At 41.4% G+C, this 26,574-nt stretch overlaps 1 protein-coding gene across 11 annotated transcripts in view; it reads left to right on the forward strand.

Moving 5' to 3' along the window:
- FRYL (FRY like transcription coactivator) overlaps positions 1-26,574 on the forward strand; it is a 978,233-nt gene that overhangs the window by 819,292 nt on the left and 132,367 nt on the right. For all 11 annotated transcript variants that reach the window (XM_029588005.1, XM_029588013.1, XM_029587996.1 and 8 more), the window contains 2 exons: positions 14,826-14,996; positions 22,921-23,061. In XM_029588005.1, the coding sequence (XP_029443865.1) occupies positions 14,826-14,996; positions 22,921-23,061 (312 nt within the window). The remainder of the gene's footprint in view (positions 1-14,825; positions 14,997-22,920; positions 23,062-26,574) is intronic.

Below are 26,574 nucleotides of genomic sequence, written 5' to 3' on the forward strand. Positions count from 1 at the left end.
GGACAGGAGGGCCTGTTGGGAGGATTGAAGTTTCCTTATGGAATCAGAATCCACCGAGTGTTCCTTTGCATACTTTCAAACAGGATTCAAGATAGGCTTTCTTAAGTAATGGCTTCCTTCTTGCCCTCCTCATCATACAGGGCAAATTTGTGGAGTGCTTGGGATATTATCACATGCACATTTTAACCAGACTTCACTATGGAAGCTTGTAGCTCTTTCAGAGTTGCCTCCTTGATCAGTCTCCTTGTTTGCTCATCCATTTTGGAGGGATAGCCTGATCTAAGCAGGGTCTTGGTGTCATATACCTTCCCTATCTTAATCATCTTGATTGTACTCCAAAGGATATTCAAGGACTTTGCAATTCTTTTATACTCATCCTCTGATCTGTGCCTTTATCCCAGGACAAGCAGGATGATAGTCCTCACATACAGGTGACGTCACTGGACGGAGCCCTATCACGGAAAACTTTCTGTCAAAGTTTCTAGAAACTTTTGACTGGCACACTGAGCATGCCATGACCCCTCGAGCCACAAGGGTATCCCTTCAGTCTTCTTTTTTCCAATGCTGCAGTTAGCCTCGCGGTTAAGGAGCCCTGGGTGTTTTCACACAACTTTTCCTCATGAAAAAACTAATTTTTTCTAAGAAAAATTCCCTCATTGGGGTCTCCCAGTCTCAGGATCAATTTTTCCCTCGATCGGTGACAAAATCTATATTTGCGGTCGATATCGTGCCTTTATTTCTTCGGTGACCTCAGGCTGTCGTCAGCTGTCCGGCCTTTCACAATGACAACTGGCTTCAAAAAATGCCCTAATTGCCCCATACCATGTCCATCACCGATCCACATATCGAGTGTGTTCTATGCATCGGCCCCAGACACAATGTTTCATCATGTCCCCAGTGTGCCGAGATGACTTCCAAAGGTAGATGGGCCTGTCTAGATAAAATGGAACACCTTTTCAATATCCAGCCTGTTCCATCATCATCGTCGCAGTCATCATTGGCAGGAGTTACAAAAAAGGTAATCCTTAAAACCCACCAGGTGCATGCGGGTAGTGGGGACCCGCTATCCCCAGCTCCATTGAAGGCATCAACAAATTCTGCATCGGTACTTGAAAAAAGAGAGCACCATGAAAAACACAGTTATCGGCATCGGGAACTGCCCGCTGCCGATTCCGATCTGGGGGTGAGTTCAGTTCCTATTGTGACCCATCCACTAAAAAGCCTGGGATCGAAGATGCTTCGATGCCATCGATTCCGGAACCGAGACAATCTCCACCGACATCTGTGCCGGTTACTGAGCTCACACAGGGACCTGTGGTGCAGCCAGTTTTGCCTCCTCTGCCACCCCCTATAGCTGCTCTGTCCGCATCAGCTATCAGGGAGGAACTGGATGGATTTAACCACCAGGCAGTAGTCTGTGCCCTCCGTGACCTCCATCCACCGGTGCCGGTTCCCATACCTCCACCAACTCTAGAGGCATCGATGCTTCAGCCGTTACTGTCTTGGCTCGATTCCTTGCTCGGTGCCTTGCCGACTCAACCAGTACCATCGAGGCCAAAGATACCAGTTAAGCATCCGGATCCACCGGTGCCCATTCCGGACTCATCGGAAACTGACTCCTCCGATTCCGATCAGCCAATTCCAGGTCCGTCAGGTCTATCAGGATCAAGCCGCCTGATTTCAGCACTGATTCCATCGGTGCCTATTCCAGTACCATCGATGCCAGGTAAAAAACAAAAATCATCGATGGAACCATCAAAAATCAAGTCTCCATCGATACCATTTTCCATTCCTCCTGCTAGTCCACGTCCACACATGTTCTCAGACACCTGGGAGGATGTAGACTCCAATTCCTCCACTGACGACATCTTGTTGGACCCCTCACCACCGGAAGAGAGGAGAAAATCACCTCCTGAAGATCTCTCCTTCTCTAACTTTGTAAAGGAGATGTCTGAAATGATCTCTTTCCAGCTGGCTACTGAAGAGGACACTAGACATAAAACTTTAGAAGTCCTACAATTTGTTGAAGCTCCTAAAGAGATTGTTGCCATACCCTGTGCATGAGGTTCTGGTTGATCTCCAAAGACGCCTTTGGGAGCATCCATGCACAGTGCCACCTGTAAATAAAAGAACAGATGCCTCTTATTTAGTGCAACATATCCCTGGATTTCAGAAGCTGCAACTCCCGCATCAGTCGGTGGTGTTAGAGTCTGCGCAGCAGAGGTCAAAAAGGATTAAACCACATTCTTCCACACCACCTGGAAAGAAACAAAAATTCCTAGATACCTTAGGTTGCAAAATGTTCCAGGGTTCTCTTTTATTATCCCGTATTGCCTCTTTTCAACTATATATGACACAATACCAGCGGAATTTGTGGAAGCAAATGCTGGACTTTTCAAAAACCCTTCCACAACAGCATCAGGATTCTTTCAATTCCATCATTCATAAGGGTCTAGAAGCTGGAAAACATGAAGTCTGTGCAGCCTATGATTCATTTGGAACTTCATCTAGAATGGCAGCAACTGGTATCAGCGCTCGTAGATGGGCATGGCTCAAAGCTTCCGACCTCAGGCCTGAGGTTCAAGAAAAATTGGCAGATCTACCCTGCACAGGTGAAAACCTGTTTGGTGATAAGGTGCAAGCAGCAGTTGCACAGCTGAAAGATCACAGCGAAACTTTATGCCAACTCTCCATGATACTGGCAGAAACTTCATCTTCTATAAGGCGACCCTCCAGAATGGATACAAGGAAACCTTTCTACAGACCACGTAGATATTATCCACCACCTTCTCATGGTAGAACATCAAGACCATCACAAAGAGGTCAGTCAAGACAGAGCAAAATATCCAGACCTCAGCCTCCCCCTCAGACAGGCCAGGCATCTGGTTTTTGAAGTGATCCCAGGGAACAGCAGACGCTCCAGGAACCTGAATCCAAACTTGCCAGTCGGAGGCCGGGTTTCCTATTTTCTACCCAACTGGTCAGCCATAATCACAGATCAATGGATTCTGTCCATTATAGCACATGGTTACCATCTGGATTTTCTCATGCAGCCAAAAGACTCTCCTCCAAAGTCTCTTTGGGTACACAGAGATCATACCACTCTTCTAAAAACAGAATTATCCACCCTACTGAGAGCCAGGGCTGTGGAACCAGTTCCCCGACCTCAGCAGGGCAGAGGATTCAACTCCCACTATTTTCTCATTCCAAAGAAAACAGGAGGCCTATGTCCCATCTTAGACCTTCGAAATCTCAACAAATTTCTACAGAAAGAAAAATTCAGGATGGTATCCTTAGGCACCATGCTTCCCCTTCTTCAAACAGGAGATTGGCTCTGTTCTCTGGATCTTCAAGACGCTTACGCTCACATCCCAATATTTCCTCCTCATCGCAAGTTCCTGCACTTCCTGGTGGGTCGTCAACACTTTCAATACAGAGTCCTGCCATTCGGACTTGCCTCGGCACCCCTAGTATTCACAAAGTGCCTGGCGATGGCAGCGGCCCATTTATGCAAGGAAAGTGTACACATTTTTCCTTATCTGGACGACTGGCTCATCAAAAGCCAATCAAGTCACGGAGCTCTCACTTCTCTCAAGCTCACAATCAATCTGCTTCACTCGCTGGGATTTCTTCTCAATTACAAAAAATCCCACTTCCTACCCTCTCATCTTCTACAATTCATTGGAACGGAGTTGAACACCATTGTGTCAAAAGCTTTCCTACCAAAAGATCGCGCAGACATGCTCTTCAAGTTAGCGAAATCGCTATGTGCAAAGCAAACAGCTACACCCCATCAGTTCCTTACTCTGTTAGGCCACATAGCTTCCACAGTCCACGTCACTCCTATGGCCAGATTAGCCATGAGAATAACACAGTGGACATTGAGATTACAGTGGATCCAAGCCATTCAACCACTGCCATCTCCAATTCAAATAACTCACTAGTTGCATTCATCTCTCCTCTGGTGGACAAACACAAACATTTTGCTCACCGGCCTACCTTTCCAGCAACCAGTTCCTCAAATAACCTTGACTACAGATGCATCCACCTTAGGTTGGGGAGCGCATATCCTCTGTCCTTCTCTTTCTTCTTCTCCCAAGTTCGATCTCCTTGTTATATGTAACTTTATTACCTCCTCTGATTATTTTACTGTTAAATGGTTGATAAGAATGTTTACCCCCTTGTTACATGTAAACCGATTTGATATGACACCTGTCATGAAGGTCGGTATATAAAAGAATTAAATAAATAAATAAATATCAACATTCTTCAAACTCAAGGTACTTGGGCGAGTCTCGAAGCAACCTTTCAAATCAACTTCCTAGAGCTTCGAGCTATACATTATGCTCTCTTATGCGTTCAAGGACTGCCTTTCACACAAGACTGTTCTAATACAAATAGACAACACAGTTGCCATGTGGTACCTGAACAAACAGGGAGGTACGGGTTCTTATCTCCTTTGCCAAGAAGCCGCACAAATTTGGGACTGGGCCCTGACACATTCTATGTTTCTCCGGGCCACTTATCTGGCAGGCATACACAACATAGTTTCAGACCGCCTCAGTCGTCAGTTCCAACCCCACGAGTGGTCCCTGGATCCTTTAGTAGCGACAAGGATATTCCAACATTGGGGTCAGCCAACAATGGACCTCTTTGCATCCGAGCTGAATTACAAAGTGGACAGATTCTGCTCCCTGCACAAACAGAGAAACCAGTTAGCCAAGGACGCCTTTGCTCGCCCCTGGAACTCAGGTCTTCTATACGCGTATCCCCCGATACCGTTAATAACCAAAACTCTAATGAAGCTACAACAGGACAAAGGGTCAGTGATACTCATAGCCCCGTATTGGCCTCGACAAGTATGGTTTCCCATACTTCTTGACATCTCGATCAGAGAACCAATTCGCCTGGGCACAGCACCCACTCTCATAACTCAGGATCAGGGCAGGTTGCGACATCCCAACCTTCCAACCCTATCCCTCACAGCATGGATGTTGAAAGCTTGATCCTGAAACCACTCAATCTTTCAACTGTCTCTCAAGTGCTTGTAGCTTCACGAAAGCCTTCCACACAAAAATCCTATCATCGTAAGTGGAAAAGGTTCACCACGTGGTGCACACAGAAAAGTATTGATCCCTTTTCCTGCCCTACATCATCTTTATTAGACTATCTCTGGCACCTTTCAGACTCTGGTCTACAGACTTCATCAGTAAGGGTACACCTGAGTGCTATCTGAGCTTACCACAAGGGAGTAGGGGATGCCCCGATTTCAGCGCAACCCCTTGTCAGTAGGTTTATGAGAGGTTTAATTCAACTTAAACCCCTGTTGCGGCCACCAGTCACAGAATGAGATCTTAATGTAGTACTAGCAAGGCTCATGCATTCTCCTTTTGAGGCCATAGATTCATGCAATGTTAAATTTCTTACATGGAAAGTTATCTTCCTAGTAGCTATTATATCTGCTAGGAGAGTTAGTGAGTTACAAGCGTTTGTAACATACTCACCCTATACCAGGTTCCTACATGACCGAGTGGTACTCCGTACTCACCCTAAATTCCTTCCCAAGGTGGTAACTGACTTCCACTTGAATCAGTCTATAAATTTGCCCACATTCTTTCCCAGACCTCTCGCAGAGTTTTACACACCTTAGACTGTATTCGTGCACTAGCATATTATCTAGACCGCACTAAAGCCTATAGGAAATCCACCCAGCTCTTTGTTTCTTTTGATATGAACAAACCAGGTAAAGATGTGGGCAAACAAACACTCTCTAACTGGCTGACAAATTGTATAGACTTCTGCTATGAAAAAGCAGGCCTTTCTCTCCAGGGACGAGTAAAGGCGCACTCAGAGCAATGGCAACCTCAGTAGCACACTATCGTTCAGTACCGATTGCTGACATGCAAGGCTGCAACATGGAGTTCTCTTCACACATTTGCAGCCCATTACTGCTTGGACAAGGAAGGACGACAGATTCGGCTTTTGGACAATCTGTCTTAAAGAACTTATTCCCAGTATAATCCCAACTCCTTCCACATCCAACCTGCTGTGATTTCAGGCTGCCTCATTTTTTCCAATACTACACCAGTTGTGCCCGTTGCACAAGTTGTACGCTGTTGGTCCAACACAAAGATGACTCAGCCTGTAGCTTGCTACCCATATGTGAGGACTATCATCCTGCTTCACCTGGGATAAAGCAAAATTGCTTACCTGTAATAGGTGTTATCCCAGGACAACAGGATGCAGTCCTCATGAAACCCACCCGCCACCCCGCAGAGTTGGGTCCAAAATGTTTTATTTTATTTTTTGCTAACGCTTATTGCTACAAATGAGACTGAAGGGAGCCCCTGTGGCTGCAGGGATCATGGCATGCTGGGCATGCTCAGTGGGCTCAGTGTGCCAGTCAAAAGTTTCTAGAAACTTTGACAGTTTTCCATGATAGGGCTCCATCCAGTGACGTCATCCGTATGTGAGGACTACATCCTGCTGTCCTGGCATAACACCTATCACAGGTAAGCAATTTTGTTTTCCACAACTTTGTCCCAGAGTTTTTTGGACAGCTCCATGGTGCTCATTGTTGGGTCTTTTGCTTTGAAATACACTACCTAGCAGAGAAAACAAATAGGAACTTCTGACTTTTATCCTGTTATGTGAATCAGAGTTTAGCCCAGATGGGGCCAATTCATATCGTGTGTGCTTTTGAAGGTAATGGGTTACACCAGAGCTTTAAGTAGTTAGGATTGCTACATAAGTGCAAGAAGGATGGATGCATATCCAATCTAATCCATGATTTTATTTCTACTTTATTTTCTAAGGAATTATGTAATATATTTTTCATTTGGCAGTTGTGGACTAGGGATGTGTGCATACAGGGAGCAAACACTATTTTAATGCATTATACTTCCAGGCTATAAAGCAATAAAAGATGAACATTTTGGAAAGGGGTGTAGACTTTCTATAGCCACTGTAACCTAGTGATAATGGTGCTTTGTAATATCAGATCCATACACAAATCAAGCTAATAGTACAAATAAAGAAGTTGTAATTTCAGCAACTTGAACCTTTGTAAAAGGAAAATCCAACTTTATGCCAAACCATGTTTCTTTGAAATTACAACTTTCTTCTTGCGCCGAGCTTTGCTTGCTTGTATAGTTCCATGGCTATGAGGGTCCCCAAATGCAAGAAAACATGAAAAGAAATGTTGACAACTATGTTTTCAAAATTGTGTAATTTCTTTTTCAGATAAAAAGATTATATGTAAATCAGGACCTAGAAAGCTCATAAAGAAAAGCACAACTGGCCTGAATTACCCAGAAATTTACAGCAGTCTTAGTGCATGCATTAACTCCAGTTTGCTAAATCAGGTTGACTTATTTGGAGACAGTGCATAAAATGTCATTCATAGTGTGATTTCTGTTTTCTTTTACTCTTTATTTATATTTTCAAAAAATAAATACAAGAATAACTTGTACAGAAAAGGCAATCCAATATAAATTGAGAAAAAGCAATTCAAACAACATGAATTGCCATATATAGTCCACAACAATGCGAGAAATTCAAGAGAAAACTAAGAAGAAATAAACATAAAATATATAAAGGAAAATCTGATTAGAGAAGCAAACTCCCATCACTGCTCTCTGCATTAATGGTGGGGGTGGAAGGGAAATAGAACCAAGAGTTAAGAGAAAATGATAAGTATGAGAGAAAGAAATGTGTGAAGCTTGCTGGGCAGACTGGATGGGCCGTTTGGTCTTCTTCTGCCGTCATTTCTATGTTTCTATGTTTCTATAAACAAATCAAGGAAGACCCTGAAATATGTACATATATAATATAACAAATTAGACATTAGAAAAACTATCCTGGGAACTTCTGGAATCAATAAGACCATGAAGGTGAGAAGGCTAAGAAAAATTAATTTCTCATTAGAAAACGAAATTAAACATTTGCATTGAAAGCAAAGTAAAAAATCTTTCCCAAAATTAATAATCTTCTGCTTCATTGCCAAAAATGTCTTCCTGCATTCCTGTGTAGCCCTACAAAAGTCTGGAAATATTCGAACCTTACAACCCATAAACAACATTCTAATTGAATGAAAAAATAATCAGAACACCAGATCCCAATCCTGTAATGAGGAATAAGTCACTAATAAAGTGGCCCGATGAGCTTAGTCCATAGCAGTGGATTCTAGTAATGCCAAAACATCCAGATCTTCTTCTGCATATTGCAATATATTATGATGATATGCTTAAGACCAAGCAGATGTATGGATTGTAGTATGAAAATCCAGCATTCACGCTGTATTAGAAATATCTTTATTGCCCCCACCCCTGGAACCAGTCCAACCTATGTCAATAATAGAAAACCTCCATCTACTTCCCTATCAACGTTAGTGACAGATGTGTCCACCAAGAGATGGGGAGCACACATATCCCTTCCAAGCTCAGGGAACTTGATCACTAGTAGAATAACAGTTTCAAATTAACCTGTTGGAGCTACAGACAATCAGACATGTCTTGAGTGCCTTCTCACATCTCCTCAAGGGAAAGAGAATTCTCATCCAAACTGACAAGCAAGGAGGTACAGGGTCATGCATTCTCTTCCAAGAGGCCATAAAGATATGGGGAATGGGCAAGTAACCATCATGCAAGCAACCTAGCTTCTGGGAATTTCCAACATATTGGCAGATCGCCTCAGCAGGGTGTTTTGTCCTTATAAAAAGTCTCTACTTCGGTCAGTAGGCGACAAGCTGTTTGACCTCTGGGGGTCATCTCTTGGTCAACTACTTTAAGAACATAAGAACTTTGTGTCTGTGAAAAACAGAAAACTAGAAAGATTTTGTTCCATTCTTCCAAGAAACTCAGCTCTGCTCCAAATGCTTCTCTCTTCACCTGAAATACAGGTGTCGTACATTTTTCCACCAGTTTCACTGATAGCTAGGACAATGCAAAAAATGCTCAAAGATTGGACCTACCAGTTACTCGTCCAGACCATGCTGGTGCAATAAATGAGACTCCTGTACCTAATACAACTGTCCAATAGCCTATCAATCCCTCCAGGGGTCAGTTTGTCTTTGACTCAAGAAGAGGGATGTCTGTATCATCCAAACCTCTTCCCTCTCAACTTGACAGCCTGGATGTTTAGTGCTCACTGATTGCACAACTTTCCTTACCCAAGATTGTTGAAGTAATACTAGTTTCCACCGGGAAACCCTCAATTATAGAAGGGCTTACAGCTTTAAATGGAAACAGATTGTGTCCAAATGTCAACAAAGCTCCCTGGACATGTTCACATGCAAACTGCTGGAGCTATTTCAATTCTTATTCTGTCTTTCCTCCTCAGAACTCATCACTTGTCAGTCAAGATGCATTTCAGTGCTATAAAAGCCTACCATCTTCAGGTAGAGAGCCAATTTCCACTCATCATTTAGTGTTAAAGTTTATTAAAGGCCTTTGGCATACTAAATCTTCACTGGCCAAACCATCTGTTACATGGGATCTTAATGTTTTGTTGGCTCAACTTATGAAGCCACCTTTCAAGTCATTGAAGTTGGCTTTGTTGAAGTTTCTCACATGGAAAGTATTATTGCTTTGTGAGCTTCAGGCACTGATTCATTACTGTTCTTCTGTGCAATTCTTCCACAATAGTGGTGCCCCGCACCCAAAAGGTTCCTACCGAAAGTGGTGTTAACTTTTCATATAAATCAAGCCATCGTGTTGTTCACATACTTTCCAAGGTCACATGTACATGAAGTTGAAAAAACCCTTCATTCCTTGTACTGTAAGAGATCTTTGGCTTACTATCAGAAGAGAACCCAGCCACATTGTGAAGCCTTGCAACTGTTTATCTCTTACGATCTTAACCGGCTGGGTATAGCAGTTGCCAAGTGTTCGCTATCCAATTGGCTACAAGTCTGTATCACACATTATTATGTGTTCACTGGCCTCCATATTACAGACTCTGTAAAGGCTCATCAAGTGAAAGCCATGGCTGAGTTAGTGGCACGCCTGTGAGCCGTACCTATCAAAGACATCTGTAAAGCTGTAACCTGGATATCGGTGCACTCCTTTATGTCCCATTGATATCTAGACAATCTATCAGGAAATGACAGTAAATTTGGATAAGCAGTTTTGATAGCCTTGTTGACCCAGTAGTCCACTTTCCACAGTGGGGTCCGGGTTGCTTTTTCAACATGCGTCACTGCAAACCTCAGCTTAGGACATGTCATGGCCAATTCACTCCTGTTTGTCGAAGGAGAAAGTTGGAAGAATTAACCATGCTCAATACATGCCTACTTCACTAGAAAGTTGACTACCTAGCTAAAGTTTGCTCTAAAATTAACTGAGGGGTTCATGAGGCAATACATGCTGGAATTCCCACACATGCTCAGTAGAGCAAAAAGTCTATGCACTGGGATAGAATGGTCCATTCGTCGCCATCAGATGGCGCACCCACATGTCATGGCCAATTCATCCTACTGTCTAGGGAGAATACCATTTACAGTAAATAAACTTGTTTTAAATAACTGGTTTCATCCAATTGCATGCATGGATTTGTAGTTCTCATTTTCTTAGGGAAATCAATGGGAAAGTCGGAACTACAAGTCCATACACATAGTGGGGTAAAACCAGGACTGGATCAACCTGTCCTGAAAAAAATGGAGCCAGTAAGCTTGTTTATAAATCCCATTTTATCTTCCTAGTTGAGTTCCTTTTTGTAATTCATAGACCACAGTTGATCTCTGGCTTCCCTTTTATTTCTTTCTAATTAAGGGTCCTATATGTTTATCTCAAGTTCTTATGAACTCTATTACTGTTTTTGTCACTGTGGGATATCAAGTAAATTTTCCCAGGCTGGAGACAGACACTTGCTGACTGCAGCATTTCTTCATATACTTTCAGCTTTATTTATTAATTTTATTTGTTTATTTAAAAGTATTTATTTCCTGCGCCCTCTGAAGTTCGGAGCGGGTTACAAATAAAAACATACATAATATAATTGATGACATGAGACTAAGACAAATTGGACAGCATAAATATTAAAATAAGATAAATAATTCCAGCTTACATACAGTAGTATTCTGTCTTACCTCAGGTCGGTGTATTTCCATTCCCTTCACCAAAGAGGGCAGGAGCTCCTGCTCCTGGAGACACAGGGGCTTTATGATCCCAGCTGGGCTTACATATTTATTCCCTTCCCAGCAGGGTCCTGCCCACATTGCTCTCTCCCAGTGTGGAAATGAAGGTGGATCGGCTAGTTGCCTGGTCCTGTATAGGTTAAGAAGAGGAAATAAGACCATTTCTTCACAGTGACCCACCTCCTCTGAGGGCTGTTTCTTGCATCTTCCAACCTTTCTGTTGATGTTCCCACAGTGCAGTTTGATTTTGTTCTTTCCTATCAGTGATCTAGAACTGTGTTTCTCAACCCAGTTCTTGGGACTCACCCAGCCAATCTGATTTTCAGGATATCTACATTGAATATGCTTGAGATAGATTAGTATCCACTAAGAACATAAGAACATGCCATACTGGGTCAGACCAAGGGTCCATCAAACCCAGCATCCTGTTTCCAACAGTGGCCAATCCAGGCCATAAGAACCTGGCAAGTACCCAAAAACTGTGTCTATTCCATGTTACTGTTGCTAGTAATAGCAGTGGCTATTTTCTAAGTCAACTCAATTAATAGAAGGTAATGGACTTCTCCTCCAAGAACTTATCCAGTCCTTTTTTAAATACAGCTATACTAACTGCACTAACCACATCCTCTGGCAACAAATTCCAGAGTTTAATTGTGCGTTGAATGAAAAAGAAGTTTCTCCGATTAGTTTTAAATGTGCCACATGCTAACTTCATGGAGTGCCCCCTAGTCTTTCTATTATCTGAAAGAGTAAATAACAGATTCACATCTACCTGTTCTAGACCTCTCATGCTTTTCAACACCTCTATTATATCCCCCCCTCAGCCATCTCTTCTCCAAGCTGGAAAGTCCTAACCTCTTTAGTCTTTCTTCATAAGGGAGCTGTTCCATTCCCCTTATCATTTTGGTCGCCCTTCTCTGTACCTTCTCCATCGCAATTATATCTTTTTTGCGATGCGGCGACCAGAATTGTACACAGTATTCAAGGTGCGGTCTCACCATTGAGCGATACAGAGGCATTATGACATTTTCCATTTTATTCACCATTCCCTTTCTAATAATTCCCAACATTCTGTTTGCTTTTTTGACTGCCGCAGCACACTGAAACGACGATTTCATTGTGTTATCCACTATGACGCCTAGATCTCTTTCTTGGGTGGTAGCACCTAATATTGAACCTAACATTGTGTAACTATAGCATGGGTTATTTTTCCCTATATGCATCACCTTGCACTTATCCACATTAAATTTAATCTGCCATTTCGATGCCCAATTTTCCAGTCTCACAAGGTCTTCCTGCAATTTATCACAATCTGCTTGTGATTTAACTACTCTGAACAATTTTGTATCATCCGCATATTTGATTACCTCACTCATCGCATTTCTTTCCAGATCATTTATAAATATATTGAAAAGTAAGGGTCCCAATACAGATCCCTGAGGCACTCCACTGCCCACTCCCCCACTGAAAAAATTGTCCATTTAATCCTACTCTCTGTTTCCTGTCTTTTAGCCAGTTTGTAATCCACGAAAGGGCATTGCCACCTATCCCATGACTTTTTACTTTTCCTAGAAGCCTCTCATGAGGAACTTTGTCAAACGCCTTCTGAAAATCCAAGTATACTATATCTACCAGTTCACCTTTATCCACATGTTTATTAACGCCTTCAAAAAAAGTGAAGCAGATTTGTGAGGCAAGACTTGCCTTGGGTAAAGCCATGCTGACTTTGTTCCATTAAACCATGTCTTTCTATATGTTCTGTGATTTTGATGTTTAGAACACTTTCCACTATTTTTTCGGCCCTGAAGTCAGGCTAACTGGTCTGTAGTTTCCCGGATCGCCCCTGGAGCCCTTTTTACATTAGTCACCCTCCAGTCTTCAGGTTAACGTAGTCCCTAGTTTGTAGGCCTCTCATTAACCTATCTGCTGTGCTTTGTATCAAAACTTCATGTACAATTTTACCCAGATCAGCCTCCCACAGAAATAGTACACAGCCTTTATGCATTCATTCTTGTAGGTAATTTTCAAACTGAAAATTAGCTACCTGATACGTGCGTACCTTGCAACACTGCCAGCAATTGGAAACTGTCCCTACCATGCATATATGCAGGAAAAGTGGTGTCCTTCACTGTTGTGGAATGCCAGGAGCCTCACCATGTGAGTCCAAAGAACACGGTTGAAGTGTGAGCAGAGCCAGTTCAAGGGTAGTGGGTGTCCTAGGTGACTTCTGCCTTGCAACTGCCCCCCCCCCCCCCCCGGTTCGCGCCGCCCCCTCTGGTCTCGGGCCCGACTCCTACCCCACCCACTGTTTGCTTCTCAGGGCTGTGAGCAGCACGTGCTGCTTGCAGCCCGACTAATCTCCACTCCACTTTGCCGCGAGCGGCTCCATTTGCGGCACCACCTGCCTGCTCTTCAGCGCCCCCCAAGAGTTGGCACCAGAGGCGACCGACTAAGTTCGCCTAATGGACGCGCTGGCCCTGAATGTGAGGAAACAAGGTACAAGCTGAAGGCAGAATTTTGTAATGGCACTAAAATATCAATTCCTGTTGTAAATTTGATTCCTTTAGGTTGCTGCTGATATAATTAGGCTGCTACAGTGAAAACAGGGTGAGATAGAGATACACCCTTGTCAAAGGAGCTCTGCTACTGCAATCCTCCCTACCATAGATTAGCTTTAGACATGCTGCCATGAGGAGAGGATGGTGAATTCTAGAAAGTATTGTCATGTTCATTCTTTTCGCTAATGGTCTGTTACATTCCCTATCAACCCAGCACTAAGCTTACTAGGATGGCAAATTTCCGTGCCCCTCCCACTGCCGCCAGCACTGTCACTTCCTCCCCCAAACCTCTGATCCAGCGGCTATCCTCAAAGTGCAGAGACTATGGGGATTAAGCCTGTGTTCACAAACCCTGCCCCATCTGTTCTCAACTTCCATGCCAAGGGAGAGCTTGACCTATGAGTGCAGACTTAGTTCCTGCGCTAAGAGTGCCTGAGGATTACTGCTGGAGCCACAGTTTACCAGTATCGGGGAGGAGGGTATGACACAGACACTGAACCAGTGCCTAGGAGCGGCAGGGGACCAAATCTATCCCTGCCCAGCACCTATCAGTTTTGACTGTAGGGATGTGAAGTAAAATGAAACTTACACTATATTAAAACTATTTTCCAAAATTAAACTAAATCTGAAGCACTTTTACACATAATTCTTATAAATAAATTCTGGATATTGGTAGCTAAAAGACTTGCAACATCAATACTTCATATATTGGTCCCCAAAATATTTTTTTTGTTAGTATTAAGGAACTGCTGATGCTTTCTCATCAGCTTCCTAGCTTTTCTATTGATGTCCAAATGTGGAGACAAATTGCACCTTTTCATGCAGTTGACAAGTACTTGTCAACTGCATGAGAATACGTTTTTTTCACACTGTCCATGTTCTGAGAAAATGTATACTTTGCAATAAGCAGAGAAACGTTTTTTTCACACTGTCCATGTTCTGAGAAAATGTATACTTTGCAATTTTTTAAGGGCTTAGCACTGTATTGTTAGCTATGATCGATATGTTTGTGTTTCTCTGCTAGACTGAAAAATAACTTGCTTTAAGTATTTTTTATATGGTCAACCATTTTATGACCTCAGCTACATGCAGTTTCTTTTAAATGCTCTTTTTGTTTTGTTTTGTTTTTTTAGGTTTGTGCAGAGGAGAAGTCTGCAACTCTTGCCAATTTAGCTCATATGATGAGCTTGTACAGTACTCACAGCTACTCCAGAGACTGTTCCAACTGGATCAATGTAGTTTGTAGATACCTGCATGACTCCTTCTCTGATATCACTTTCAATCTTGTAACTTACCTTGCAGAGGTAAAGTGTTTTTTTGGAAATGTATTCATTATCTGAATAATATGGTATATAGCCTCTCTTTCATTAATAGTTTGTAGCAAGGCAAATAATTTGTCATTTTAATATTATGTATAGCAGACTAGTACATTAAATCAAATTGCATAGAGAGAGAAAGTGTAACATAACAATCTTTGTTTAAGCATTGAGAAATTAATCTAAACTTTTCAAACTATTCAATTTAGCTGATTCAAAATCTGCTAAATTTAAATGCACCCTGGAAGTTATTAGAACTTAAAAGATTGTATTAAACATCACACATTGTTGGGTCGGCACCATAGAGGCAATTTGCTCAGACTGGGAGAGGGGGAGGGAAAGTGACTGCTGCTGCTGTGTGGGCCCCTAAAGGCCAACAACTGGTGCTCCTTCTAATTGGACCTGGCAAAGTTCCACAGAATCAACTAAATATGGATTTCAAAGATGGAAGATGGTAAAAAGGAGAAAGGACAGAGTAAAAAAAATATATCTGTAGTTTGGATCTTTACTTTGATTTTCCCATGTTTTCTTTCAATCTGTCAAGCAGTTAGTATGGCTGAGCACAAGGCCCTGAGACTCGGGTGCTTAGAGAAATTATTTTCCATTGAGCCACACAGATTGCAGCATGTTAGCATGGAGGATTCTTTTAGAGCTTTTGCTGAAGGTCATAAGCATATAAGGACCGGATTTAAGATTATGGCACCCATAGTCAAGAGGACTGGGGGTGACAGGTTTCAACCCTGGCAATCAGCAAGTAGTAGAGGGAGACTGGTTTTCTTAGGGTGCCTTCAGAATTTCGCACCCTAGATTACCTATTCCTAAATCCGACCCTGGAGCATATACAGAGATTTCCCATGTGCCATTGGACCTGCTGCACCTCAGTTTTCCATTTTTGGAGAACATCTTGCCAAACCATTTCTACTGCCATTTTAGTCTGTGGGTGGCTTTGGCTTTTTTTTTTTTTCCACTTTTCTTACATACATTGGGTTTTTAGTGAGTCATTTTCCCCTTTTAGGGTTTTTTTTATATAGACCTTTTGCAAATTCAAAGTTTTATTTCTTTATTGGCACTGCTCAACATGCAAGTCACAGCTTCAGTTCTGCTGTAGTTTTTTTTTTCTAATTCTATACTATAGAATCAAATATGATCAAGGGCTCACAAATACAGATGAAACATCTTAATATTTGAGATATAAAATTCCACTCACATATTTTGAACTGGCATTTTTTATTTTAAAACTCATTTTGTATTTATAAGGAGGAACTCATGAGAATGTTAGGATCTCATTTATCAGTCACTAAAACCAACACAAGCAATTGTTGTGTAATCATAGCTCTCGCAGCATATTTATATTGAACAGTTTTTCGTTATACTGATGTGATCTTTAAATGTTCAATATAAATATGTTGGGAGAGCTATGATTACACAGTGATTATGCTCTTTTTGCTGACCGATTAAATGAGATTCCAACATTCATATGAGCTCTTCCTTATGTACGTATAAAAAACAGTTTTAAAAAATACTTACCAGTTCAAAAATACATGTGAGAAGTTTTTTATATCATATAAATTAAGATGTTTGTGAACCCTGTTCTCTGTTTCATGATGACTTTTGATTCTTATAGTATTTTATAGCTGGTGATTCATATATTTGGTTAATTTATATTTTCCACTTTTGATTTGTCATTACTTGGATTTTTTCTATCATGGCTGAGAAGCAAACCATGAGATTCAAAAGGTGTATGAAGTCCTTGTAGAAGATGACCCTGATGGATCATCATGCTGAATGCTATAAGTGCATGGACATAGTTCTCAATGTCTGCATAAAAATGTCATCAAGAATGGTTTGGGCCCAGGAGGAGAGGCTCCACATCTTTTTGACCAGCACAGGAGCTCATCTCCAAGCCCAAAAAAAGGCTTGGGGAGCCAACCTACACTAGTAGCCATACCTTGTTGAAATGGTCTCATTTGCTTTGACACCTTCAAGGGTAGACCCTAGAATAGGGACAGATCACACTCCCAGTGCTCAAGTCATCACAGTGGCTTGAAGGATTCAAATCATGGGTCAGTTAGCATGTGCTAAGGGTTAGACATGATGAAGCTGCTATACACTCTGAAGTAGCTGAGCCTGAGAATCACATGTCTTTTCATGCTAAGAACATAAGAACATGCCATACTGGGTCAAACCAAGGGTCCATCAAGCCCAGCATCCTGTTTCCAACAGTGGCCAATCCAGGCCATAAGAACCTGGCAAGTACCCAAAAACTAAGTCTATTCCATGTTCCCATTGCTAATGGCAGTGGCTATTCTCTAAGTGAACTTAATAGCAAGTAATGGACTTTTCCTCCAAGAACTTATCCAATCCTTTTTTTAAACACAGCTATACTAACTGCACTAACCACATCCTCTGGCAACAAATTCCAGAGTTTAATTGTGCGTTGAGTAAAAAAGAACTTTCTCCGATTAGTTTTAAATGTGCCACATGCTAACTTCATGGAGTGCCCCCTAGTCTTTCTATTATCCGAAAGAGTAAATAACCGGTTCACATCTACCCGTTCCAGACCTCAAGGCTGAACTGTACCAATCTCTGAGGGGCTTTTTACCGGTTTCAAATTGTACCTCCACTTGGCCTTTAGGGATATTTGATCTCTTACTAAGCTTATGCCAAGCTTATGATTCAGGTTCATTTCCTAGTTGGACATGATCATGGAGATGTTTGATCCATCCCTCAAAGGCATTGACACACATAGATCAAACAACTTGATGCCTATGAATGTGTTGAGCAACCCACCACTTGTGATCTTGCCGGTCACTTCACCCTCCATTGCCTCAGGTGGAGACAGGACAATACCTATTGTACCTGAATGTAACTCACCTTGAGCTAAAACTAACTAAATAAATAAAATGTTAACATCACCAAAGGCACCAGGCACATAAATTCCAACATCAGTTTGGTGATTGTCTTGCACCAACCATAACCACGTCAATGGTGGAGTTGAACGTCTTGACATAAGCAGTTGTATAAATGGGCATCACCACCTTGATTCTGGACAGGTTTACTATTAAACATATACTATCTGTATCTGCATCTGTGGTACCTAGGCCATCCCATCCTATTCCCCAAGTCCTCTTCAGCCCATTGAGCGCTTAGAGTTTAAAGAGTTTTTGATCTCTAAATGAATCATTTTCTGAGAGTCACTCTAAAGAGGACTCCTCTCCAGACATCCCTTTGGTACCTTCCCTGAAATTAATAGGAAATGTTTCCCCACTAGAGGTCACTTCCTTTCTCATTTTGTTCAGAGAATGGTTAAAGCTGTTCTATTTTATTTTGCGGTCTCAGGAGAACCCAAGGCTCATTTACTTGTCTGCCTGAAGTGGTATACCTAAAGAGTTGGTAGCAGTGCCTGTTTAGCTTTTCTTGTGGGTCACTCAGAAGAGGATATGGGAACACCTACATACAGTGCTTCCTGTGAATAAGAAGGCAAACACAAAGTATGATGTCTAGACAGCTCCTGGATTTGACCATACCCGTTTCCAATAACAGAGCATAGTAGACAAATCTGCTGTTAAAAGGTACAGAGAACCTAAAGTGCATGCATCAGTTCAACCAGACTGTGAGCCTGAGATTTTGGGCCTTATTGGGAAGTGGTCTTTTCAGAATACTATGTGCTCTTCACACATATTGGACTACCAGCTTTGGGGATCATTTATCAAATTGTATTAGAACTTTATCATGTGCTTTAAGGCCTAAAGCCCGTGATAATGTCGTAACGCGCGCGATAAATTTAAAATTAGTATTTGAGTGGAAGAAGTTTGGGCGGAGTAAATGGAAATGAGGGTCGGTTAACATGGCATTATGAACTCGGGATGAGGTTTGGGGGGTGGGGTAGGTTTTGGGGGGGCAATCTTACATGCACAGATATAGGTACGAACAGCACAGTTTCCATCAGTGAAGATATACTGTCATTTGGAGTGATAAAAAGTAAAAGAAGAGTAGATTTGTACAATGTTCTCTCTACCTAGCTTGATGCACTCTCTATCTACTGCAGTCAAGCTAGATAGAGAGTATATTGTTCAAATCTACTCTTCCTTTACCTTTCATCACTCCAAATCATATAAAATCTTCACTGATGGAAATTGTGCTGTTCGTACCTATGTCTGTGCATGTAAAACTGCCCCCAAAACCTACCTCACCCCAAGTTACTAGTGCCCCCTCTTATAGTGGTATAAATAGTTAACTTATATGTGAGCCTCCACAGAGTGTCTCTCTCCCTCTCTCAGCAGCCCGAACCGCCATTCACGATTAAATAAATAAATAAAACCTTTTCGGCATGCGATGTGAAAATAATTTGGGGCGTGATAAATTTATCACGCGTTGCAGAAAATACCTATGCAGTAGCAGGAAGATTAGCCTAGCCACGTCCATTTTTTATCACGGGTGCTATTTCTGCAATATTTATAGCAATTTGATTAATCTAGGTCTTAATATGGTCCAGTACTTGCATACCCTTCAAGATGAAATGCAGACATTTGTTTAGTTTCTTCCTCAAAAAAGGCAAGAAGAAATAAACTCACATATGACTAAAGGGGAGGAATATGAGATGCATCTTATGTATATATTAGATATTTCATTGAGAGCTTCTGTTATTTAAGTGCCATGCCACACACATCATATTGCCTTTGAGACCTGCAAAGTACCATGACTTTGAGAGTTAGTTTTTAGGAAAGATGTGCAATAAAAGCTTAATGATTGAACAATAAAAACTTTGGGACATCATCAAGGATCTGTGAACTGTTTTTCAAGCCTCTCTTCTTCTGCTGGCCTGCCATCCACTCTTCAAAGGTTCCAGACTGGATTCCAAAAGAAGCAAGCTTTTTCTCACAGGAGATATTTCCAAGTATCCTCTCACTCCAAAACACAGGGCTCAAAGGACCAATAATAATCTTATGTTCTTATGTAATCCAGAGTCTGGTTTTTGACTGAATCCAGTAGAAAAAGCTAGCCTCCCAGTTAAGGTGCCTGAAGTCCACCTTGTAGAGGAAGTGGCTGTTGGACTCTGTGCCATCTGTAACATAACGTGCCACCCCTCTCCCCTCCTCCACCGATTAATCCACCCTATCATTGCAAAATAATTTGTACCATGATATAGCAGTTTCCACCAGGTCTCTGAGATGCCAATTATGTCTACTTCCTTTAGTGCTATATATTTTAACTCTTCCATCTTACTTTTTAGACTTCTGGCATTAGCATAGACATTTTTATGAAAACAATTTTTTATTGCTTTTCCAAATAAAACATCAAAATACAAACCAGCAAGTTGAATACATGGTTCCTTCAGCATTCAACTGCAACAAGAAATAGTAATGAACAGAGTAGATGTAACCAATCCCAACAAACACCCTGCCCATAATGTCAGTCTGTGTGCACTATGATATCAGTACCAGGCCACAGCAGCAAAAGGTCCCAGGCCCATCTATTGGTATTAACAATCTGCTTATCATTTGAAGGGTATTTTAGAATATTTTTACTCATGTGGTTCTTTACTTATAGACCCGTGAGCTACAATTGCTTTTATTGGAACCTCTTTATCGGGATGCCCTGACTCCTCTATTATTTTAGTATCTTTTGAAGATATCTACCTCTGACCATGCTTTATCTCCTTTTGAAGGTTAGCGCCAGTAGCCTGGTTACACCCTAGTTAAGGTTGAGCCCTTCCCTTTGGAATAGGCTCGCCCTTCTCTGTTCACTTCTGCCTGTGAAGGAGGTCTGTGTATCATACCAGTCTAGATGGGTGTTCCAGTCCCTCTTTCCAGATTGCCCCACAGTGCTGCCTCCTTTCCTCATAAGCCCTGCAGTTCTGTTGCTTTAATATTTTTCATATATATATAGTGCCATTCCCCTTCATCCTATCCTGACTTCCTGAATAGGCTGTAGCCTGGAGTAACTATATCCCAGTCATGGTTTTCTTTGTATCATGTCTCCATGTGAGCTACTACATTCAAGTTTGCCTCTTCCATGCCTGCTTCTAGATCCAGGATTTTACTTCCCATATTATGGGCTTTAGTATGTATAGCCGTTCAGATTTTATCTTTTATCCCCATTTCTGTACAAGTGTTTAATGTTGAACTTACCTGTTTGGTTTTTTCACCTCTGTTTGGAGAAGATTCAATTCAGTCAAGGTCAATTCCCAGCTCACCTGCTCATCAGAGGGATAGAGGTTGTTTGTTACTTTGAAAACAGAAATACTGGAAAACTGCAGGCTACTTGGGACCTTATATAATCAGTTCAGCTTTCTAGTTCTTCTCTGTCTCCATTTACTGGTAGGCAACAAAACCTATTGGTGTGGACTGGTCTGGTAGGACTCCAGGAAAGGAAATTAGCAGGTAAGGCCACATTTTTCTTTCCTCTTATGCTCAGTAGGGGACTAAAAAGGTGCAAGTTGCTGTACCCCCACAATACAGCAAATTTTTCTTGAAGGTGGTCTCAGTCTATCTGAGGGCTTTATACCAGCAACATTCAAGCTAGCCAGTTTTTGAGTCAACTAAGCTGAAGTACTTCAGCTTAGTTGTATCTCTTTAATGGCAAGTTTTTGTACTAAATTTAGCTATTGCAGAAAACTGTTATTCTCTCATCTCTGGTAGATAGATGTATTGTCACTGTCATCAGCTGAGAACATGAGTGTTCAGCATTAGATACAGAAGGGGTCCTAATAATGATCATTAAACCTAAACTAAGTCCTTTGGTTAGTTTCTTTTAGATGAGAATAATTTACCAGGTCCAATTTGTACAGGCTTTTATGCATTTGATATCTTGGAGTGCCTCAGGGATCTGTACTTGGACTGGTGCTTTTTAATATATTTATAAATGATCTGAAAAAGGATACAACAAGTGAGGTGATCAGATTTGCAGATGACACAAAATTATGCAGAGTAGTTAAATCTCAAGTCGATTGTGATGAATTGCAGGAGGACTTTGCAAGACTAGAAGATTGAGCTTCCAAATGGCAGATAAAATTTAATGTGGGCAAGTTCAAAATGATGCATAATAAGAAAAAATAACCTTTGCTGTAGTTACGCAATGTTAAGTTCTATCTTAGGAGTTACCAGCCAGGAAAGAGATCTAGTCATCATAGTCGATAATACATTGAAATCGTCGGCTCAGTGTGCTGTGGCGATAAAAAAAAAAAAAAAAAAGCAAACAGAATGTTAGGAATTATTAGGAAGGGAATGGAAAATAAAGCGGAGGATGTCATAATGCCTCTATTGCTCTGTGGTGAGACTGCACCTTGAATACTGTGTACAATTCTAGTTGCCACATCTCAAAAAGGATATAACTGCACTGGAGAAAGTGCAGAGAAGGGAGACCAAAATAAGGGGCATGGAACGTCTGCCCTATGAGGAAAGGCTAAAGAGGTTACTGCTGTTCAGTTTGGAGAAGAGATGCCTGAGGGTGGGATATGATAGAAGTCTACAGAATCATGAAAGGACTTGAACAAGTTAATGTAAATCGGTTATTTACTCTCTCAGATAATAGAAGGACCAGGGGGCACTCCATGAAGTTAGCAAGCAGCTTATTTAAATCAAATCAAAGAAAATTCTTTTTCACTCAGCGCATAGTTAAGCTCTAGAATTCATTGCCAGAGGATGTGGTTATAGCAGTTAGTGTAACTGGGTTTAAAAAAGGTTTGGTTAAGCTCCTAAAGGAAAATTGCTGTTACAGTAATTAATAAGCAATAGTAGTTTGTGATTAATCTAATGTTTGCATACTTGCCAGGTACTTGTGATTCGGATAGGCCACTGTTGGAAACAGGATACTGGGCTTTATGGACCCTTGGACTGATCCAGTATGGCAAATCTTATGTGAATATTTCATCCTGCTTAAATAATTTTGTTTCATTTTGGGTTTTTTTTAGCTATTAGAGAAAGGGTTGTCTGGCATGCAGCAATCTTTACTGCAGATCATCTACAGTCTTCTGAGTCATATTGACCTTTGTGCAGCACCAGTGAAGCAATTTAATCTAGAGATCATTAAGGTGATTGGAAAATATGTACAGGTGGGTACATCAACAAGATATATTGCCTAAAAATCTTTTTGCTAGCTTTATATCCACAATTTTATTTACTGTTACTGTATACTATGAGAACTGTTTTCTTAAGCAGTTGCTTGGAATGATCCTGTAAAACCCAGAAGTACCACTGTGTGAAAGAATGTAAAATGTGATTTACTGTTGGTGAGAGAAAAAAAATACAAAATGAAAGATTTTGAATTAAACACGTTTGGTGATTGTACTGTGCATTACTGTGCTGAAGGACCTGGGTTTAATTCATGTTCCAGCTTTTCTGTCCTGGCTTGGCCAGAGCTAGCATTCACAGCCTCTGGAGAGAGGAGTCAGTCATTGTGCAGTCTGACACCTAATAACCAGGTGATTGCAGCATTCCAAAAGGAGCGCAGGTGCATGGCGCGATGCAGAGGTCTGTTACTGCAATCATTGAGCTATTTGTAAGTTGAGAGGGGGTGCGGTAAAGATGCGGTGCCGGGGGTGGGGGGGGGGGGGGGGGGGGGGAGAGTGTTGGCTGGCCGTGCACTTACCTGGTGTCAAGGCTGTGGTCCTGTACCTCCTTGGCAACGTGGCGATGGCATCGCCATGTTAGCATGGCATCATCAGGATGAGCTGTCGCAGCAGTGATGTCATTGTGCTACGACATGGACAGAGGATGCTGGGGGATCCTGATGCAGGAGGCCAGCCAGAGGGTGGAGAAAAGGAGAAGACTGGGAGGTTCAGGGCATCCCAGAGAGGTACAGCAACCCCCATTGGGGATTTGAATGATGGGGGCAATGGGGGGGGGGGAGGACGTGGTTCCTGCCATGTGGGGAAGTTGTGCCCTGGGACACTGATTCTGCTCGTCCCTTTTGGCTCCTATTTCCTGTGCTGCAGCTGCTACCTTTTACTTCCCTCCTACCCTGATCACTGGGTTTGCAGTTAGCATTTTAATGTTAATTACTTACAGATGTTTCCATGTACTTACATTTTGTCACTGCTTGGGCAGGGGTAGCCGAGCCAAGGAGGAGAGAGTTCTTCCCGATTAGACAGTGTGTAGTATGGCTGATACAAGGAACCTATTCCACTAGGGACTCTCTGCCATCAGGGTCAGATGGCACTGAGTTACGGCAGATTGGATGTCCCTCCCAAGTGGGCATTCACTCGCTCCCAAGTGGGCACTCGCTCCCAAGTGGGCACTCGCTCCCAAGTGGGCACTCGCTCCCAAGTGGGCACCTCGCTCATGAGCCCCGGAGTCCAGAGGCAGTGCACTGCCTGCTTGTGAGCAAGTGGTTCAATTACTTTATTTTATTTTATATACTGTCAATCTAGACGGTGTACAATAAATCATAAATAGATAAGAGGTACAAACAAAATAATATAATAAAAACTACTCTGTAAAAATATAAATAAAAAATACATTACATTCAACTTTATAAAATAAAACTATTAAATCGATAAAGTAAAAACAAGTAAAACAATATAAAATTAAAATTAAAAAAGGAAGAACAAGCTAGCGAAGGACCCATCAAACGAGGCGATCAATTCTCTGCCAATATTTCATACACATTTCTGAATGGTAATGTGTTAAGATTTTTTTTTTTTAAATATTTGATGTCCTTTTGTAACCTTAGTTAATCTGGTAAAGAGTTCCATAATTTGGGACCCGTGACTGAGAGAGTTCATTCTCTTTAGATAAATATGCCGTTCTGATTGATGGTATTGACAAAAGTCCTTTATTAGCTGAGCGAAGGTTTCTTTGTGGTGTATGAAGATGCAACGATGTGTTTAACCATTCAGTTTGTTTGTAATTTATGGATTTGAAAAGAATACATAGTGTTTTGTTTTCACTTCTTTGCTTTAAGGGTAACCAGTGCAAAGCGATCAGGGTTGGGGTAATATGGTCAAATTTTTTATTCCACATAAGTCTCGCAGCTGCATTCTGAAGAAGTTGCAATGGTCTTAGGTGGGTACCAGGTAAACTGAGAAGTAAAGCATTACAATAATCAATGGTAGAAAAGAGTAAAGATTGTAATACAGTTCTAAAATCATTAAAATCTAAAAGAGGCTTAAGCCGCTTTAAAATCTGCAATTTAAAATAACCGTCCCTAGTTTTCCATTTTATATCTCTTTCTAATCTAAAATCGGAATCAATTAAAATTCCAAGATCGCGTACTTGACTGGAGGATTCAATCTGCATGAAGTCAGTATTAAAATGGAAGGATTTACTCAACTGAGATTCTCTACTGAACAGAATGATTATTTAAAATAAATGTCATATGTGATAAAAGTTGCCTGATTGAATTTAAATAAATTTCAATTTCTTTAAGGGTGTCTTCCAGGGTGGTGTTAATAGGAATTAAAAGTTGTACATCATCAGCATAGATATAATGAATTATACCTAATCCTGATAATTTGCAGAGTGGTAAAAGGGAAATATTAAAAAGGGTTGCAGATAATGCAGACCATTGAGGGACCCCTGATTTGATAGTAGTTTTATTAGATAAGCATTAATTTAATTGAACTTGATATGATCTCTCAGATAAGAATGAAGTAAACCACTCTAGTACACTTCCATGAATACCGATTTCAGACAATCTTTGAAGTAAAATACATTCCGCAGGGATCAGCCCTGTCTGCGACCCTTTTTAACATATACATGCTGCCATTATGCCACTTACTGGCAGGACTAGGAATTATACATTACATTTATGCTGACGATATCCAACTAATTCTACCTATAGATGACACAATAGAGAAACATTAAATCTAGCTAACATATACCCAAGCATTATAAAACAACTACTGACACAAATGGAGCTTGTTATTAATATTGATAAAACAGAATTTCTACACCTAGAACGGAAAAATACTGAAATCAGCCAAACCTCAATAATCCTCAAAGACAACCAGAAAATTGAACTAGCTGGAAAAGTACGTAACCTTGGAATAATAATGGACCCTGAAATCAATCTAAAACAGTACATATCACTAAAAGTAAAGGAAGGATACGCAAAACTCATGGTACTCAGAAAACTAAAACCACTACTAACTCAAAATGATTTCCGAACAATTCTACAGGCACTAATTTTCTCCAGCACGGATTACTGTAATGCCCTGCTGCTAGGACTACCAAATACTACGTTAAGACCACTTCAAATACTTCAGAACACAGCAGCTAGAATACTAACCGGAAAAAGGAGGAGGGACCACATAACCGAAACCCTAGCGGAACTACATTGGTTACTGATTGAACACAGAATTAAATACAACCCTATGTACCATCCATAAACTAATTCATGATGAGAAATCAGACTGGCTAAACACAGCATTACGGGTCCACGTCCCACACAGAAATCTTCGATCAGCAAATAAAGCACTCCTAACTATCCCTTCAGTTAAAACAGCAAGACTAACCCAAGGACCTCCGCTGCTGCTGCTGCCGCTGCTGCCGTGATCGAGAGGAGAGAGGCCTGCGCGATCGGCGCCCAGACCCGTCGGGGTAAGGCCATTCGATTCTCCCTTGCC

This window comes from Rhinatrema bivittatum, chromosome 1 (genome assembly GCF_901001135.1).
Source record: "Rhinatrema bivittatum chromosome 1, aRhiBiv1.1, whole genome shotgun sequence".
Lineage (NCBI taxonomy): Eukaryota > Metazoa > Chordata > Amphibia > Gymnophiona > Rhinatrematidae > Rhinatrema > Rhinatrema bivittatum.